This window comes from Heptranchias perlo, chromosome 18, assembly GCF_035084215.1.
Source record: "Heptranchias perlo isolate sHepPer1 chromosome 18, sHepPer1.hap1, whole genome shotgun sequence".
Taxonomy (NCBI): Eukaryota; Metazoa; Chordata; class Chondrichthyes; order Hexanchiformes; family Hexanchidae; genus Heptranchias; species Heptranchias perlo.
In genome coordinates this window covers 49,893,989-49,913,328 of record NC_090342.1, presented here as the reverse complement: position 1 = coordinate 49,913,328, position 19,340 = coordinate 49,893,989, and the positions used below count along the sequence as shown (strand labels likewise).

The following is a 19,340-nucleotide window of genomic DNA, read 5'->3' as shown; positions in this document are numbered from 1 at the left end:
TCTTGAACCGCTGCAGTCTGTGTGGTGAAGGTTCTCCCACAATGTTGTTAGGTAGGGAGTTCCAGGATTTTGACCAGCGACGATGAAGGATTGGCAATATATGTTTAGGGTGGTGGACGGGTTGCCAATCAAGCGGGCTGCTTTGTCCTGGATGGTGTCGAGCTTCTTGAGTGTTGTTGGAGCTGCACTCATCCAGGCAAGTGGAGAGTATTCCATCATACTCCTGACTTGTGCCTTGTAGATGGTGGAAAGGATTTGGGGAGTCAGGAGATGAGTCATTCACCGCGGAATACCTAGCCTCTGACCTTCTGTTGTCGCCACAGTATTTATGAGGCTGGTCCAGTTAAGTTTCTGGTCAATGGTGACCCCCAGGATGTTGAGGGTGGGGATTCAGCGATGGTAATGCCGTTGATTGTCAAAGGGAGGTGGTTAGACTCTCTCTTGTTGGAGATGGTCATTGCCTGGCACTTATCTGGCGCGAATGTTACTTGCCACTTATCAGCCCAAGCCTGGATGTTATCCAGGTCTTGCTGCATGCGGGCACGAATCGATTCATTATCTGAGGGGTTGTGAATGGAACTGAACACTGTACAATCATCAGCGAACATCCCCATATCTGACCTTATGATGGAGGGAAGGTCATTGATGAAACAGCTGAAGATGGTTAGGCCTAGGACACTGCCCTGAGGAACTCCTGCAGCAATGTCCTGGGGCTGAGATGATTGGCCTCCAACAACCACTACCATCTTCCTTTGTGCTAGGTATGACTCCAGCCACTGGAGAGTTTTCCCCCTGATTCCCATTGACTTCAATTTTACTAGGGCTCCTTGGTGCCACACTCGGTCAAATGCTGCCTTGATGTCAAGGGCAGTCACTCTCACCTCACCTCTGGAATTCAGCTCTTTTGTCCATGTTTGGACCAAGGCTGTAATGAGGTCTGGAGCCGAGTGGTCCTGGCGGAACCCAAACTGAGCATCGGTGAGCAGGTTATTGCCGTTTGTAAGCACTGTCGACGACACCTTCCTTCGCTTTGCTGATGATTGAGAGTAGACTGATGGGGTGGTAATTGGCTGGATTGGATTTGTCCTGCTTTGTTGACAGGACGTACCTGGGCAATTTTCCACATTGTCGGGTAGATGCCAGCGTTGTAGCTGTACTGGAACAGCTTGGCTAGAGGCACGGCCAGTTCTGGAGCACAAGTCTTCAGCACGACAGCCGGGATGTTGTCAGGGCCCATAGCCTTTGCTGTATCCAGTGCACTCGGCCATTTCTTGATATCACGTGGAGTGAATCGAATTGGCTGAAGACTGGCTTCTGTGATGGTGGGGATATCGGGAGGAGGCCGAGATGGATCATCCACTCGGCACTTCTGGCTGAAGATGGTTGCAAACACTTCAGCCTTGTCTTTTGCACTCGCGTGTTGGATTCTGCCATCATTGAGGATGGGGATGTTCACGGAGCCTCCTCCCGTTAGTTGTTTAATTGTTCACCACCATTCACGACTGGATGTGGCAGGACTGCAGAGCTTTGATCTGATTCGTTGGTTGTGGAATCGCTTAGCTCTGTCTATAGCATGTTGCTTCCGCTGTTTAGCATGCATGTCATCAGCATGGGTGACTGTTAATTGTGTAAACCATAAGTGCATGGTGTAATAATGATCAGCTATGTATAGGTCTGCAGGTACCTCAGAGCTGCACTAAACTCAATCTAACACATTAATCATTACTTCAACAAAGAAAGGATAAATTGTTTTCTCATAAGGCTGCTTTAAGTATTGCAAATAGCCCTTATGGTTAAAGAAACATTTTCTTGATGAGTGAAATCATTCACCATTGTATTTGCAACGGAATTTTATTTTAGTTACAATCCTATTAATAACTTGAACTACTCCAGCATATTTCCAAATACTAGAATCATAGAATCATAGAATCATAGAATCATAGAAGTTACAACATGGAAACAGGCCCTTCGGCCCAACATGTCCATGTCGCCCAGTTTATACCACTAAGCTAGTCCCAATTGCCTGCACTTGGCCCATATCCCTCGATACCCATCTTCCCCATGTAACTGTCCAAATGCTTTTTAAAAGACAAAATTGTACCCGCCTCTACTACTGCCTCTGGCAGCTCGTTCCAGACACTCACCACCCTTTGAGTGAAAAAATTGCCCCTCTGGATCCTTTTGTATCTCTCCCCTCTCACCTTAAATCTGTGCCCCCTCGTTATAGACTCCCCTACCTTTGGGAAAAGATTTTGACTATCGACCTTATCTATGCCCCTCATTATTTTATAGACTTCTATAAGATCACCCCTTAACCTCCTACTCTCCAGGGAATAAAGTCCCAGTCTGTCTAACCTCTCCCTGTAAGTCAAACCATCAAGTCCCGGTAGCATCCTAGTAAATCTTTTCTGCACTCTTTCTAGTTTAATAATATCCTTTCTATAATAGGGTGACCAGAACTGTACACAGTACTCCAAGTGTGGCCTCACCAATGCCCTGTACAACTTCAACAAGACATCCCAACTCCTGCATTCAATGTTCTGACCAATGAAACCAAGCATGCTGAATGCCTTCTTCACCACCCTATCCACCTGTGACTCCACTTTCAAGGAGCTATGAATCTGTACTCCTAGATCTCTTTGTTCTATAACTCTCCCCAACGCCCTACCATTAACGGAGTAGGTCCTGGCCCGATTCGATCTACCAAAATGCATCACCTCACATTTATCTAAATTAAACTCCATCTGCCATTCATCGGCCCACTGGCCCAATTTATCAAGATCCCGTTGCAATCCTAGATAACCTTCTTCACTGTCCACAATGCCACCAATCTTGGTGTCATCTGCAAACTTACTAACCATGCCTCCTAAATTCTCATCCAAATCATTAATATAAATAACAAATAACAGCGGACCCAGCACCGATCCCTGAGGCACACCGCTGGACACAGGCATCCAGTTTGAAAAACAACCCTCGACAACCACCCTCTGTCTTCTGTCGTCAAGCCAATTTTGTATCCAATTGGCTACCTCACCTTGGATCCCATGAGATTTAACCTTATGTAACAACCTACCATGCGGTACCTTGTCAAATGCTTTGCTGAAGTCCATGTAGACCACGTCTACTGCACAGCCCTCATCTATCTTCTTGGTTACCCCTTCAAAAAACTCAATCAAATTCGTGAGACATGATTTTCCTCTCACAAAACCATGCTGACTGTTCCTAATTAGTCCCTGCCTCTCCAAATGCCTGTAGATTCTGTCCCTCAGAATACCCTCTAACAACTTACCCACTACAGATGTCAGGCTCACTGGTCTGTAGTTCCCAGGCTTTTCCCTGCCGCCCTTCTTAAACAAAGGCACAACATTTGCTACCCTCCAATCTTCAGGCACCTCACCTGTAGCGGTGGATGATTCAAATATCATAATCTGTATTGAGGTTTGAGCTGCTTGGCCCGCTATTCAGCAACCTTTGGCTATGAAGTCTCATAGTGTTAGTTATATTATGGATACAGATATTGAGTTGACACCACACACATATGCGTGCACACACACACAATCTAATAAAAATGAGCTACTTTTAAAAGACTTGTATCTTTTTAAAATAGAATGTGACTTTTTAATGAAGTATCCATTGTAGCATAGTCCCATCACATAAGTCAGTCCACTGCCATCATTGTAGTTTAACATTAAGTCTTGTGTCAATGTAAAAGTACTGAGGGAAGGAAGTTATATATCACAAAAAAAGTCAAAATAGGAACTTAAGCAAAACCTTAAACATTTGTACAAATTCTTCCTCAGTGTCACTGTCGAAGTAAGTAAAATAGCACCTTAATTTTGGAGAAAACTTTGCAAATGTATATTTTAAAAAATACTTTGCATTTATGTGGTGCCTCTTTATCATAGCTGCAGAATGTCCAAAGTGTTTTACAACCAATGGATTGCTTTCTAAGTGCAGTAACTGTTTTGTAATGTTGGTTGAGGGACCAATATTTTCGAGGACACCAGGAGGCTCAGTTTAACATCTTATCCAAAAGACGACACCTCCAGCAATGGAGCACTCTCACAGTACTGAAGTGTCAGCCTAAATTATGGGTTTAAACCCATAACCTTCTGCCTCCGAGGTGAGAGTGCTACCCATTCAGCCAAGCTGACAACCTACAAATGTAGGCTTATCGGGCAAATTGATAGCTTTTTTTTTACTTTGGGGGGATATGGGCAGTTGTTAATGGGTTTTATCTGTGTAAATCTGAAATCTGAAACCAGAAACCCCATGCATCTCTCCTCGCAAACAACTACAGAAAGATTTAACTGGGAGCAATTTTTGGCTCTTTTTTTCCCAAGGAGTGGGATCTAGAACAGGAATGTTATTAAGAGGGAGAGAATTTATTTTGTTCTTTTGAATGGTTAAGTTTGACATTAGAGTCGACCTTGAATAACACTTGAAGTGCACTTTGTTGACAAAACAAAGTAACTGAATAAAAATTCAAAGAAAAATCCTTAAAATATCAAAAAGTCTTGGAACTGACTTCGTCTGAGAGCTCTCTTGTATTGAAGTTGTTTACCAGTGTTTGCTAAAACCTTCACTAGAAAGGTGAATTTAATTGAGATCATGATCATTGTGTTTTGTGAAGATCATTTCAAGAGGGAAATGAAGAAACATGACCACAGATAGTGACAGCAAATCCATGTACTTTTATAAAGGATTAATTTTGTTTGAAATGGGGCAAATGGAAGAATATTAGGTTTTAGATGTGTATGTGCCTTATATTTAATAGGGAATGATAAAATGTATTGCTTTATTTTGATCTATTGACAATAAAGATTTAGATCATTTAAAGGACCTCTTGAGGTCATAGAGCAACAGTTGAATATGACAGGATGCAGGATCAGTGGATAGATATCCAGTTGCTGCTGTTGTACGCTAATGTAAATGTTATATGTTCAGTTGAAACAAGCATTTGAAATGCTGGTAATTATTATTTTCATTGTACAGTTGGAATTTGCATTGGTTAACTACTGAATATGGCAAATGTTGAGGGCATTGTCTGGAGGACATAATCTGTGCAATGACAGATTATGAGATTAGGCCACTCTCATTTTTCTGGATTTTGTGCTTTCTCACGTGTTATCTTCCTATGATGTGGAGATGCCGGTGATGGACTGGGGTGGACAAATGTAAGGAGTTGCACAACACCAGGTTATAGTGCAACAGTTTTATTTGAAATCACAAGCTTTTGGAGCTTTGCTCCTTCGTCAGGTAAGTGACTCACCTGACGAAGGAGCAAAGCTCCGAAAGCTTGTGATTTCAAATAAAGCTGTTGGACTATAACCTGGTGTTGTGCGACTCCTTACAGTTATCTTCCTAGGGATGTGTTATGACTTTATAGTGTGTGTTCTAAGGTTAGTGATTGTATTATCATTGTCTCGTGCAAATATAATTCCATCGCATAACTATTCTAAGAAAAAGTGATGATGCAGGACCCTTTAGTACCAATGTTTCAAAATTAAGTATCAAATTATGTACTTAACCATAAACATATTATACCTGAAGTAATTTACAATCCAAGTTTGAGATCAGTTCATCACTACTATCTTGATTTATCATACCTTCCGTTTTGCTTTTTCAATCTCGGCCTCTTGTGGTTTGGGCCTCTCACCTTGGTTTTTCAATTGGAAAAACGAGAGAAGGTCAGCTGGAAGTTTGAAGGCTGTTTCCAGTTGATTTTTCACTTGCCAGAATGTGTAATTTTTTTTTCTATTCAAAAACATTTTTGGTCATTTTTTTTTGTTGTTGAAAACATGGCTTAATTGGTAAAGGCAGCCCGAAACTAAGCCACAGGAATTACAAGTTCCAGGTTCCATCTCCATTATACTGAGTCACCTAATCTCAACTGGCATGACAGTAAAGGCTACAGTTGACTTCAATACCCGGAACAAGGTGTGGGGTGGAGAGGGAGGTGGGAAACGTCCAGGGTTTCCTTCTCTGATGGCTATCCAATGACTGCCACTGGAAAGTGTCCACGTGTGGAAGTAGGGTGAGGACAAGTTTGGGCTTGGCTCCAATGCCTCCACAATCTACCAATGCTCATGGTGAAGAATAGCTACTTCAGCGAGTTGCAAGAGGATGGCTGGCATCAGTGGAACTAGCCCAACACAAGTTCATGAGTTCAGGAAAGGAGAAATTGGTAAGAGCATAAGAAATGATACATAAGAAATAGGAGCAGGAGTAGGCCATATGGCCCCTCGAGCTGCTCCGCCATTCAGTAAGATCATGGCTGATCTTCAACCTCAACTCCACTTTCGCCTGATCCCCATATCCTTTGATTCCCTTAGAGTCCAAAAATCTATCTGTCTCAGCCTTGAATATACTCAACGACTGAGCATCCACAGCCCTCAAGTAGAGAATTCAAAAGGTTCACAATCCTCTAAGTGAAGAAATTCCTCCTCATCTCAGTCTTAAATGGCTGAACTCTTATCCTGAGTCAATGCCCTCAAGTTCTAGACTCTCCAGCCAGGAGAAACAACCTCTGAACATCTACCCTGTCAAGCCCCCTCAGAATCTTACATGTTTCAGAGAGTATAGGCCCATTCTACTCAATCTCTCCTCATAGGACAACCCTCTCATCCCAGGAATCAATCTAGTGAACCTTTGTTGCACCGCCTCTAAGGCAAGTATATCCTTCAATACTCGGAACAAGGTTTGGGGTGGAAAGGGAGGTGGGAAACGTCCAGGGTTTCCTTCTCTGATGGCTATCCAATGACTGCCACTGGAAAGTGTCCACGTGTGGAAGTGGGGTGAGGACAAGTTTGAGCTTGGCTCCAATGCCTCCACAATCTATAAGGAGATCAAAACTGTACACAGTACTCCAGGTGTGGTCTCACCAAAGCCCTGTACAATTGCAGCAAGACTGCCTTACTCTTGTACTCCAACCCCCTTGCAATAAAGGCCAACATGCCATTTGCCTTCCTAATTGCTTGCTTGTACCTGCATGCTAACTTTCTGTGTTTCTTGTATGAGGACACCCAGATCTCTCTGTACACCAACATTTAATAGTTTCTCACCAATCAAAAAATATTCTGATTTTCTATTCTTCCTACCAAAGTGCATAACCTCACATTTCCGCACATTATAGTCCATCTGCCACTTACTTGTCCACTCACTTCATCCCTTTGCAGAATCTTTATGTCCTCCTCACAACTTACTTTCCCACCTATCTTTGTATCATCAGCAAACTTGAATAGAGTACACTCGGTCCCTTCATCCAAGTCATCAATATAGATTGTAAATTGCTGAGGCCCAAGCATTGATCCTTGCAGCACCCCACTGGTTACAGCCTGCCAACCTAAAAATTACCCGTTTATCCCTAATGTCAGTTTTAAGTCCTCTATCCATGCTAATATATTACCCCAACCCTATGAGCCCTTATCTTGCGTAACAACCTTTTATGGGCACCTTAGCGCATGCCTTTGAAAATCTAAATATACTACATCCACTGGTTCTCCTTTATCTACCCTGCTGGTTACATCCTCAAAAAACTCTAATAAATTTGTCAAACATGATTTCCCTTTCATATAACCATGTTGACTCTGCCTAATCATATGATTTTCTAAGTACCCTGTTAGCACCCCCTTAATAATGGATTCCAGCATTTTCCCAACAATTGATGTCAGGCCATCTGGCCTGTAGTTCCCTGTTTTCTCTTTCCCTCCTTTCTTGAATAGCCGATGACACAAAGATTGGTGGCATTGTAAGCAGTGTAGATGAAAACATAAAATTACAAAGGGATATTGATAGATTAGGTGAATGGGCAAAATTGTGGCAAATGGAATTCAATGTAGACAAATGTGAGGTCATCCACTTTGGATCAAAAAAGGATAGAACAGGGCACTTTTTAAATGGTAAAAAGTTAAAAACTGTGGATGTCCAAAGGGACTTAGGGGTTCAGGTACATAGACCATAGAAGTGTCATGAACAGGTGCAGAAAATAATCAAGAAGGCTAATGGAATGCTGGCCTTTATATCTGGAGGACTAGAGTACAAGGGGGCAGAAGTTATGCTGCAGCTATACAAAACCCTGGTTAGACCGCACCTGGAGTACTGTGAGCAGTTCTGGGCACCGCACCTTCGGAAGGACATATTGGCCTTGGAGGGAGTGCAGCGTAGGTTTACTAGAATGATACCCGGACTTCAAGGGTTAAGTTACGAGGAGAGATTACACAAATCGTGGTTGTATTCTCTGGAGTTTCGAAGGTTAAGAGGTGATCTGATCGAAGTTTATAAGATATTAAGGGGAACGGATAGGGTGGATAGAGAGAAACTATTTCCGCTGGTTGGGGATTTTAGGAGTAGGGGGCACAGTCTAAAAATTAGAGCCAGACCTTTCAGGAGCGAGATTAGAAAACATTTCTACACACAAAGGGTGGTGGAAGTTTGGAACTCTCTTCCGCAAACGGCAATTGATACTAGCTCAATTGCTAAATTTAAATAGATAGCTTTTCGGCAACCAAACGTATTAAGGGATATGGGCCAAAGGCAGGTACATGGAGCTAGATCACAGATCAGCCATGATCTTATCAAATGGCGGAGCAGGCTGGAGGGGCTGAATGGCCTACTCCTGTTCCTATGTTCCTATGCACATTTGCTACCTTCCAATCTGCTGGGACCGCTTTAGAATCTAGGGAGTTTTGGAAGATCACAACCAATGCATCCACTATTTCTGCAGCCACCTCTTTTAGAATCCTAGGATGTAGGTCATCAGGTCCAGGGGATTTATCGGCTTTTCATCCCGTTAGTTTCTTTAGTACTTTTTCTCTACTGATATTATAAATGTCACTAATGGTAATTAGATGATTGTGTTGTTGCCAATATAGTTAAATAATCTGTTTGTTTTTCTCCTCATAGGATGGTGGCTTGCTCGTTAACAACCCTTGTGCATTAGCCATACATGAGTGCAAACGTCTATGGCCAAACACACCGATTCAGTGTGTAATCTCCCTTGGAACAGGACGCTTTGAAACACTGGGGAAAAACAATGTGACCTACACAAGCCTCAAAACAAAATTGACTAACGTTATCAGCAGTGCCACAGATACAGAAGGTTGGTGCCTGTACGCTTGACATCTGAAGGTATTTTTAAGATAACTGCAATAGCAGATTTACTTGGCCATCAGCAGAGCTCCCATATGCTGCACTTCCAATGTCCTAATGTAGAAATAACATCACAGATATCACTGTGAAAGATCAGATTCAACAAAATGGATGAGTTTTAATGCAGATCAAAAATTAAATTCATGGATCTGGTGATCATTTTGACAAATATTGAAAATTTAGAGATGCTAAAAGGTGGGCGATTACTGAAAAACTGCATGTGCGGTGTTTGGGTCTGTGCACTTGCATGTCTGTGCACAGTCTGTGTATACACCCAAGCTGTGAACCATTGCCATGATTTAAGTGAAATCTTTTGGATTTTTAAGCTGCAGACCTCACTTGGGCCATTCTACACAAGACTCAGCGAGAGATGATTAATGAGAACATTAGTCAATAACACAGACACAATGAAAATATGATAAATATGCATCGAGTGCAACCTATAATGCACACAATTGTAAACAATTTTACAACACCAAGTTATAGTCCAGCAATTTTATTTTAAATTCACAAGCTTTCGGAGGCTACCTCCTTCCTCAGGTGAACGATGTGGAATCATTTCCACATCGTTCACCTGAGGAAGGAGGTAGCCTCCGAAAGCTTGTGAATTTAAAATAAAATTGCTGGACTATAACTTGGTGTTGTAAAATTGTTTACAATTGTCAACCCCAGTCCATCACCGGCATCTCCACATTATAATGCACACAGCCATGCTTGATGAAAGGAGTATTTGATGCCCATCATCAATCGATTTTTAACATTGACAAGGTTTTTCAGCTATATTCCTCTTTCAGAACACATTAAAGCTTGACCTTCAGTGGAATAAATTCGAATAGTTTTACATTTTAAAAAATCCTTTCAAGTGCAGTATCCACCTCCTGCCTTCTTGTAATAAGCCATTTAAAAGCCACATAACTCTTGCATTATACCAGAGATTTTGTTTTTAAGGACGAGCCTCTTTTAATCCCACAAATTGTGCTTTAAACCAAGTGTCCAAGCTTTTGTCTTTGTGGATTACATAAGCCTCATGAGCCACACACAAAGTTTAAATCAGTGTTCCCGTTAACTTGCATGTGCCAGAGGTTACTGATGATAACATATCTTGGTGTTCTAATTTAGGATTTATCCACCAATGAGACAACAGTGCCAAAAAATCAGCCCTTTCCAAACCTCCAGTCCCCAAAAAATTCAAACAGGACAAGCCAGCCAATTAGGAATATAAGCACAAATAGGCATGAGGTAAGTGGGCTTCAAGGGCCAGTTTGGTGGTGCAGCAGGTTGGATATCCTGCCTTAAACGAATGCCTGCCTCCATTTATGACTTTATTTCTGAGAGCTGGGTACCATTTTAGCAACTCTTGGACTGTTTCTAACACCACAGTTATCTGATGAACGCTCTGAAACTGGTCCTGTTTGTTCATAAATCATCCTATAACGTTAGATGTTAAACAGCAGCTAATGGAGACCCCTTTTGAGATTGCATTCACTGTAACTAAATGGCTGTAGTGACAAACAATCTCACATTCAAATTACAGGGAAAATAATATATGTCCAGTCAGAACAGTTCCAAGAGCTTTAATAAAGGATATTTTCTGATATTTTAATTTGTTGTCCAGGCTTCAAATACAATACCTACGGCATTGTAAATGTTCCCTAATGTACCACAAATAGAATCAATAATCACAAACTAATGAAATTGACTCAATATTGACAACTGGTTGCTCAAGTATTAGAAATGTCAATTGCTCACAGTATTAATGTAGAAGTTGTTTGCAAGAACAGCACCACGTATTGCAATCAGTTTCAATTCTGGTATTAGCTATCGCTAAAGGTTCTAATTTCCTCAGCAAAATGGATTTTCCAGCTGTTCTTTCATCAGTTTTTTAGTAATATCATCCATCAGCAAGCAGATAATCTGCCTAATGCAATTCAGTTAAGATCATGCATTGAGTCATACTTCATCAAAGCAGAGTCCCAATGTCCTATCCACATACACAACTCCTGATAAAACAAGTCAGATGGAAAAGTATTCTTATTGGCAATCAACAAATATATCTTCCCCAATATCTTCCATAATACAATCTTGCAGAACATGATTTACAATTTCAGTGTTCATTTGTAGATAATTTTGAATTGATAACATAGTGTTCAAGACCTGATGATTCCAGTTGGAACAGAAGGGCCAATCTATTAAATTCTATTAGCCTGGTTTATTGAGTGCTGCACTGATCTGACAATACTATGAATAAGCAGAATGGCACCCTGGCTCTTACTACATGAGTAAAAATGGACTATATGTGTGATAATGGATTTAATGCATGCTGGTCCATTTTTCCATTTATTACGAGCAAATCCATCCATTGCTCACAGGTAGTTTGGGGTCTGAAGCACAATTGGGATGTTGAGCTGCAAACTTGGCCTGTCTCCTTAAGGTCATTGCTGTAAATGGACAAATCCAAATAATGGTAGCTGGTTGTAAACTGCTGAGGTCACTCGTAGGGCAATTATAACTGCTTGTAAATTTTAGACTTCAGGACACTGACTGACTTTCTCATTTATTTTGCATCTGTAACAAAAGTGTGGTGGATGCTCACAAGATGTAAGACTTTTAGTAAATGATACATAATTATTGTTAAGTATAGTGGAACCTCTCATCTGCCATAGTAGACCCCAGGCGAATGAGTGAGACTTTCCAAATTGCTGCACGCTGCTAATTGCTCTGCCCTTGCATACCCACCTGCCTCTCCAGCAGCACTCACCTCTGGTACTCTTGCAGACCAGATCTTGGCAACATTTGATAAATCAGCTCATCTGCAGGTTGCCCCATGCACTCAGACACATCTCTGGCTACTGTCTCTGTCACAGACTCAAGAGTATCGGCCAAAAACATTTTTTTTAACCTCTCTTCCATCCCCACCAGCTCAAAATCCTCAGCTACAGAGATGAGAGACAAATGCAGCATGCACTCACCTTCAGCAACCCCATCAGCAGTCTCTGACCCACTAGTTTCAACAGAATTGCCAGCTGGAAAATCAAAACATGACTTGCTTATTTAAACATGCTGCCCTTTGGCACTAAGTGGTAAGTGTGATGTGAACAGGAGGTGGTGGCACAGTGGGTTAAAACCCTGTTTGTTTACCTCTGGAAACTGTTTTGAATTCAATCCAGACTGATGGAGTGAGAGGTTTTGACAATTGCAGAGTTTTTTTTAGTGTGAATAGCTTTGGCGGTCTCGACCCAGTTCATGGTGGGCTTTAGGTTCACAGCTCAAAATTCTGTACTTCGCAGCACAATGTTTCACTGAGATGTCACAAGAGCTTTTGTAGGAAACAGGAATGTTGCACTGACATAGCAACAGATACTTGTTAGGCTGAGGTTAGAGTGTATTGGTGGAACAGGGAAGAGTGAGCTTTGACCTGTGCTGGGCCTGACCGAGGAGGAGTTCATTCTAACAAAGTGCTTCAAGGGTCAAGCATTCTGTCGTAAAGCCTGGAGCAAGAAAAGGTCATTTGGCTCATCAAGCCCATCCATCCAGTATGCAGGTTTTATCATGGACTTGTTTCCCTCGCTTTGAATCCACAACTCAAGCATTAAAAAGACATATGTAAAATAATACAAGGTGCACAACTGCTTTCAACTTACGATATATACTATCTGCCTCGTTTATTTTTAACAATTCTTAAACTCTCCTCAACAGTTTTTTCTTTCAAACATTTATTCCAGAAGTTCACACCATGCTTGATGCTCTTCTGCCTCCTGACACCTACTTCCGGTTCAATCCCTTCTTGAGTGAGGATGTAGTGTTGGATGAAAACCGTAAGGAAAAGTTGAATCAGTTGCAAATGGACGGGACCCGGTACCTTGAACGGAACGAACTCAAGCTCAAGAAGGCCGCTGAGATACTCTGTCAGGAGAAGGGCACATTTCAGAAAATATCCGACTGGTTTAAATTAAAAGCAGATATGTATGATGGTCTTCCTCTTATTTCCAAGTTGTAAAAAAAAATGCACACTGCTTGGATTCCAGCTAGCAACCAGTGTAATTCCATCACACTGATAAAATCAAACAGCAACGCTTCAAAACTTGAGAAGCAACACTGAATTTGAGATAATACTTGAACCAACTGTTTTAAAGAAGTACCAGTGCTGCTGCTTTTACGGATTACTCATCAAGCTTCATTCTCATCATGCTTGTAAATTGCTGCTTCCTTTTCCTTCAACCGATATCTGTCTGATGCTCGATTATATTTCTGTGGATGTAGTATGTCTGTTCTGCGCAGAATTTTGGTTTGTATTTTTTATTCCACCAGCAATTAGATGTTTTTTTTGTGCTAACTAAGATATTTATAGATGTGAAAATATCAACATAGTTTAAACATTTACATGATCATGCTAGTCAAAGATTTAATTAGTTTATTTGCCCCTAAAAATTACCACACCGCACCACACCATGTAATTTTCAGTCTCAAGCACGTCACGATATTTCTACGACCAAGATTGTTGGAAAGCTACTCAGTATTCTTAATACAGGCACTTGAACATGCTCCATTTATACAATAAATAATGAGGAGTTTCTGTCTGTAGTTGAAGTATACACTTTACCCGATTTCCTGATAAACTGTAACAAACTACCACATTTCCATTTTCTCTTGCATATCAATAAACTTTGTAGTTTAAAATTAGCATATAATGTTTATGTTTTTTTCTTGCCTAGGAGTTGAACTCTGCCAGTGTTTTTTCTCCTGTTCTCTCCTGAAGGTGTTGAATCCTTGCTCCCATGGGTGCTGGACACCCTTGATACCTCACCCAAATTTCCACTATTCATGTCTGTTAGCCTTGACAGTGTCAGCAGCTATTCCACTAGAGGGGCACCACAATCACTATGTCCACATAGGCGCAATTCTCTCTGGATCTGCTGATTAGCAATTAAAAGTGGGAATGCTGGTTGTCTTTTTAACTTCCCTAACCCAGAGTGCTATGGCCAGTTTCAGCACCCTACTGAAACAGGAACCGAGATAGCTAACTGAGCGCAGATCCGTGATCAAGCCCAAGAACGTTCCTGGTCTGCGCAGCTCAGTTGTTTACCAGTGGAGCGGTTGAGAAAGCCGAACACTTATTGTATTTATCAATATAAGTTGTGGCATGTATGTATTTTTTGCATTTCAAAGCAGTTGGCATGGCCTATACTTGGGTACGGCCTTGTCATGCCTCACTTCCACACCCAGACATTTCTCATGTTAATCCACTTGTACTTCCTCCAAGGTGAACAAGTCCTGCCCTCATGGCACCTTGTCCCATGAATATCCAACAAAACCATGTCTGATAAAAAAAAAAAAAAATTCTGTCGTGAGAGACCCCAGGATCTGGCTGCTCTGTACAACTCGCAACCCTGCAGACTAGCATTCAACATCTGGCTAGGAGTCCTCTTGCCAGCACCTTAGACGACCCAGGAATGCAATACACCCATTTACTGTATACTAAAAATGGTGAGTGCTCTCAAAAGTCGAACAGTCGTGCACCTGTAGGTGTTGCTGCGAGCGTAATGTTATGTGACTCATTGAATACAATGGGGCTCCGCCTAATGTAATGTCACAGGCTGTTGCACTCCCCTTCGGGCCACCAGATGTTTAAAAGTGGCATTTATCCTGATTAAGTTGCTGTTCTCCAAATGAATGCTGAAACCAAACCTCCAGCTAAAACTTTGTCCCATGGGCAAAAGGTTTTAAAACCCCAGCTATCCCCAAGGTTTATAAGATGATTTTTTTTTTATTCGTTCATGGGATGTGGGCGTCGCTGGCAAGGCCGGCATTTATTGCCCTCGAGAAGGTGGTGGTGAGCCGCCTTCTTGAACCGCTGCAGTCCGTGTGGTGACGGTTCTCCCACAGTGCTGTTAGGAAGGGAGTTCCAGGATTTTGACCCAGCGACAATGAAGGAACGGCGATATATTTCCAAGTCGGGATGGTGTGTGACTTGGAGGGGAACGTGCACGTGGTGTTGTTCCCATGCGCCTGCTGCTCTTGTCGTTCTAGGTGGTAGAGGTCGCAGGTTTGGGAGGTGCTGTCGAAGAAGCCTTGGCGAGTTGCTGCAGTCCATACTGTGGATGGTGCACACTGCAGCCACAGTGCGCCGGTGGTGGATGGGGTGCCAATCAAGCGGGCTGCGTTATCTTGGATGGTGTCGAGCTTCTTGAGTGTTGTTGGAGCTGCACTCATCCAGGCAAGTGGAGAGTATTCCATCACACTCCTGACTTGTGCCTTGTAGATGGTGGAAAGGCTTTGGGGAGTCAGGAGGTGAGTCACTCGCTGCAGAATACCCAGCCTCTGACCTGCTCTCGTAGCCACAGTATTTATATGGCTGGTCCAGTTAAGTTTCTGGTGAATGGTGACCCCCAGGATGTTGATGGGGGATTCGGCGATGGTAACGCCGTTGAATGTCAAGGGGAGGTGGTTAGACTCTTGTTGGAGATGGTCATTGCCTGGCACTATTCTGGCGCGAATGTTACTTGCCACTTATGAGCCCAAGCCTGGATGTTGTCCAGGTCTTGCTGCATGCAGGCTCGGACTGCTTCATTATCTGAGGGGTTGCGAATGGAACTGAACACTGCAGTCATCAGCGAACATCCCCATTTCTGACCTTATGATGGAGGGAAGGTCATTGATGAAGCAGCTGAAGATGGTTGGGCCCAGGATACTGCCCTGAGGAACTCCTGCAGCAATGCCCTGGGGCTGAGATGATTGGCCTCCAACAACCACTACCATCTTCCTTTGTGCTAGGTATGACTCCAACCACTGGAGAGTTTTCCCCCTGATTCCCATTGACTTCAATTTTACTAGGGTTCCTTGGTGCCACACTCGGTCAAATGCTGCCTTGATGTCAAGGGCAGTCACTCTCACCTCACCTCTGGAATTCAGCTCTTTTGTCCATGTTTGGACCAAGGCTGTAATGAGGTCTGGAGCCGAGTGGTCCTGGCGGAACCCAAACTGAGCATCGGTGAGCAGGTTATTGGTGAGTAAGTGCCGCTTGATAGCACTGTCGACGACACCTTCCATCACTTTGCTGATGATTGAGAGTATGCTGATGGGGCGGTAATTGGCCGGATTGGATTTGTCCTGCTTTTTGTGGACAGGACATACCTGGGCAATTTTCCACATTGTCGGGTAGATGCCAGTGTTGTAGCTGTACTGGAACAGCTTGGCTAGAGGCGCAGCTAGTTCTGGAGCACAAGACTTCAGCACTACAGCTGGGGTGTTGTCGGGGCCCATAGCCTTTGCTGTATTCAGTGCACTCAGCCGTTTCTTGATATCACGTGGAGTGAATCGAATTGGCCGAAGACTGGCTTCCGTGATGGTGGGGATATCGGGAGGAGGCTGAGATGGATCATCCACTCGGCACTTCTGGCTGAAGATGGTTGCAAACGCTTCAGCCTTGTCTTTTGCACTCACGTGCTGGACTCCGCCATCATTGAGAATGGGGATGTTTGCAGAGCCTCCTCCTCCCGTTAGTTGCTTAATTGTCCACCACCATTCACAACTGGATGTGGCAGGACTGCAGAGCTTTGATCTGATCCGTTGGTTGTGGAATCGCTTAGCTCTGTCTATAGCATGTTGCTTCCGTTGTTTAGCATGCATGTAGTCCTGAGTTGTAGCTTCACCAGGTTGGCACCTCATTTTTAGGTACGCCTGGTGCTGCTCCTGGCATGCTATTCTACACTCCTCATTGAACCAGGGTTGATCCCCTGGCTTGTTGGTAATGGTAGAGTGAGGAATATGCCGGGCCATGAGGTTACAGATTGTGCTGGAATACAATTCTGCTGCTGCTGATGACCCACAGCGCCTCATGGATGCCCAGTTTTGAGCTGCTAGATCTGTTCTGAATCTATCCCATTTAGCACGGTGGTAGTGCCACACAACACGTTGGATGGTGTCCTCAGTGCGAAGATGGGACTTCATCTCCACGAGGACTGTGCGGTGGTCACTCCTACCAATACTGTCATGGACAGATGCATTTGCGACAGGTAGATTGGTGAGGACGAGGTCAAGTAAGTTTTTCCCTCGTGTTGGTTCGCTCACCACCTGCTGCAGGCCCAGTCTAGCAGCTATGTCCTTCAGGACTCGGCCAGCTCGGTCAGTAGTGGTGCTACCGAGCCACTCTTGGTGATGGACATTGAAGTCCCCCACCCAGAGTACATTTTGTGCCCTTGCTACCCTCAGTGCTTCCTCCAAGTGGTGCTCAACATGGAGGAGGACTGATTCATCAGCTGAGGGAGGACGGTAGGTGGTAATCAGCAGGAGGTTTCCTTGCCCATGTTTGACCTAGGGAATGATGAAGGGAATAGATTGTGTTTGTGTAGACGTTTTTTTGCAATAGAATGGATTAGGGAGGACCGGGGATAAGTCGGGTAAGGGCAGAACTAAGTTAGATGTTAGAAGGAGGTTCTTTTCCCAGAGATTAGTGAACCTGTGGAACAGGCTGCCGGCTCATACAGTAAATACAGATTTGCTAAATTCCTTCATGAGTGCTGGACCTTTTCTGGCTAGGCTGGCGAGCACCTCGTACAAAAGGTAGGTACTGTATAACAATAATCAGGGCCAGAGTGGTCGTCTGGATTAGTTTTGATCTGAAGAGGTTGGAAAGGAATTTTCCAGATTTTTTCCCCAAATTGCCCTGGGTTTTTTTTATCTTTGCCTCTCCCAGGAAGTTACATGGTTTTCAGGGGCCGGCGGAGGGGAAGTGTCTGCCACTCGGCATCACAGTTGTGTGGGACACACTGGATAGACCAGAGGGTCTTTTCCTTTCCATCATTGTTCATAACTTTTTTTTGGCGAAAAGGCAGCAACAGCAGAACTGCATTTAAATAGCCCCGATGTGAATGGGAAGCTTGAATTAAAACGTCCATAAATTATCCGCTTCCTCCAGATACCAGCTCCCCAACCATACAGTAGAACCATGGACTAGGAAAGATAGCAGTTATAGTCCATTGGTGCGAAAAGGTGTTAGGGGTTTATTAAGTGACCCCGATCTGAACAGAAACCCAAGAATGGACAGTGAGCCAAAACTCACTAGCATTTCCTGTAGCAATTGGGATCTGACACCCCTCACTGGACCCCACAGTTAGAGCGACCCCCCCCCCCCAAACCCAAGAAGAAAATAACCCACTCCCACTTTCTAACTCTGCTTGACCTGAAGACTACTTGGTCTCGACTTCCTGTGTGCAACACAGTGGGAGATTGATGGCTAACATAATGCACACTTCCCATAAGTGTAACATTTTCCAATCACACCTATCTATGTTCCTTAAAAACTTATTATCTCTCAGCCTGCTTCGCTGCATCTATAAGGTACATACTTTTTTTTTCCAGAGCGCTACCAACCGAAGACCCCTTTCCCTGCTCTTACCTATCACCTATCTCCACTCCCCGGTACTACAACTCCCCAGTTGCGCCCTGAACATCTTACCACCCCTGTCTCTTTAGCCCTCTCTTTTGCTTCTCTCCACCTACCCCCCCCCCCCCCCCACAACCTCCCAAATGTCTGGTACCCACTACCAACTTGCCGTGCTCCCACAAAACATCCTGCCCAACTGAGTTCCTGGGAACTGGCTTTAAGTACTTTGACAGAACTTTTTGCATCTGCAAATAGCTTAACTCATTGGCTTCAGCCGGAAATGGCTTTCAGTGGGCCATTTTTCTGTCTAGGGTCCTGTCAGGTGGGAAGGTTTAGTACCCCAAACATAGAGGGGAAAGGCTGAAGGAGCTAAAGGTGCCGGGAGATCAGACTACCTTTTCCCACCCCCTTAACACTGATAGATTTTTGCTTCACTCCCAACCTCCAGGACTTCCCCTCTCACCTTTGAGTACATTGGGACTCCATTCCCCACTACTTCTGCACCACTGCCCAACCCCACAACACTGCTGTCAGTCCTTTCCACACCCTGAAGATGATTTACACTATTCTCACATTTCCTGAAGCCTCTTCCCACCACCCCCCCCCCTGAATATTTAAGATTTTAGTATTCTCTTCCTACTGCTCCCAGACCTTGACCATCATCCCACAACTGCCAGACCCCTAAAATGCCACTCCCAGACACCAACTTACTTTTCAACTCTGGCACCCACACTCCAGGACTACAATCCCATCACTGCTAAACCATTAGTATATGACCCAGTGCTCCATAACCCACAATGATCCTTCC

At 43.6% G+C, this 19,340-nt stretch overlaps 1 protein-coding gene across 1 annotated transcript in view; it reads left to right on the top strand.

Annotated features, from left to right (window-relative positions):
• pnpla8 (patatin-like phospholipase domain containing 8) overlaps nucleotides 1-13,830 on the top strand; it is an 85,982-nt gene extending 72,152 nt beyond the window's left edge. The window contains exons 8-9 of the mRNA XM_067999887.1: nucleotides 8,905-9,100; nucleotides 12,873-13,830. Coding sequence (XP_067855988.1) covers nucleotides 8,905-9,100; nucleotides 12,873-13,147 — 471 coding nt within the window. The 3' untranslated portion in view covers nucleotides 13,148-13,830. The remainder of the gene's footprint in view (nucleotides 1-8,904; nucleotides 9,101-12,872) is intronic.
• The last annotated feature ends 5,510 nt before the right edge of the window (nucleotides 13,831-19,340 follow it).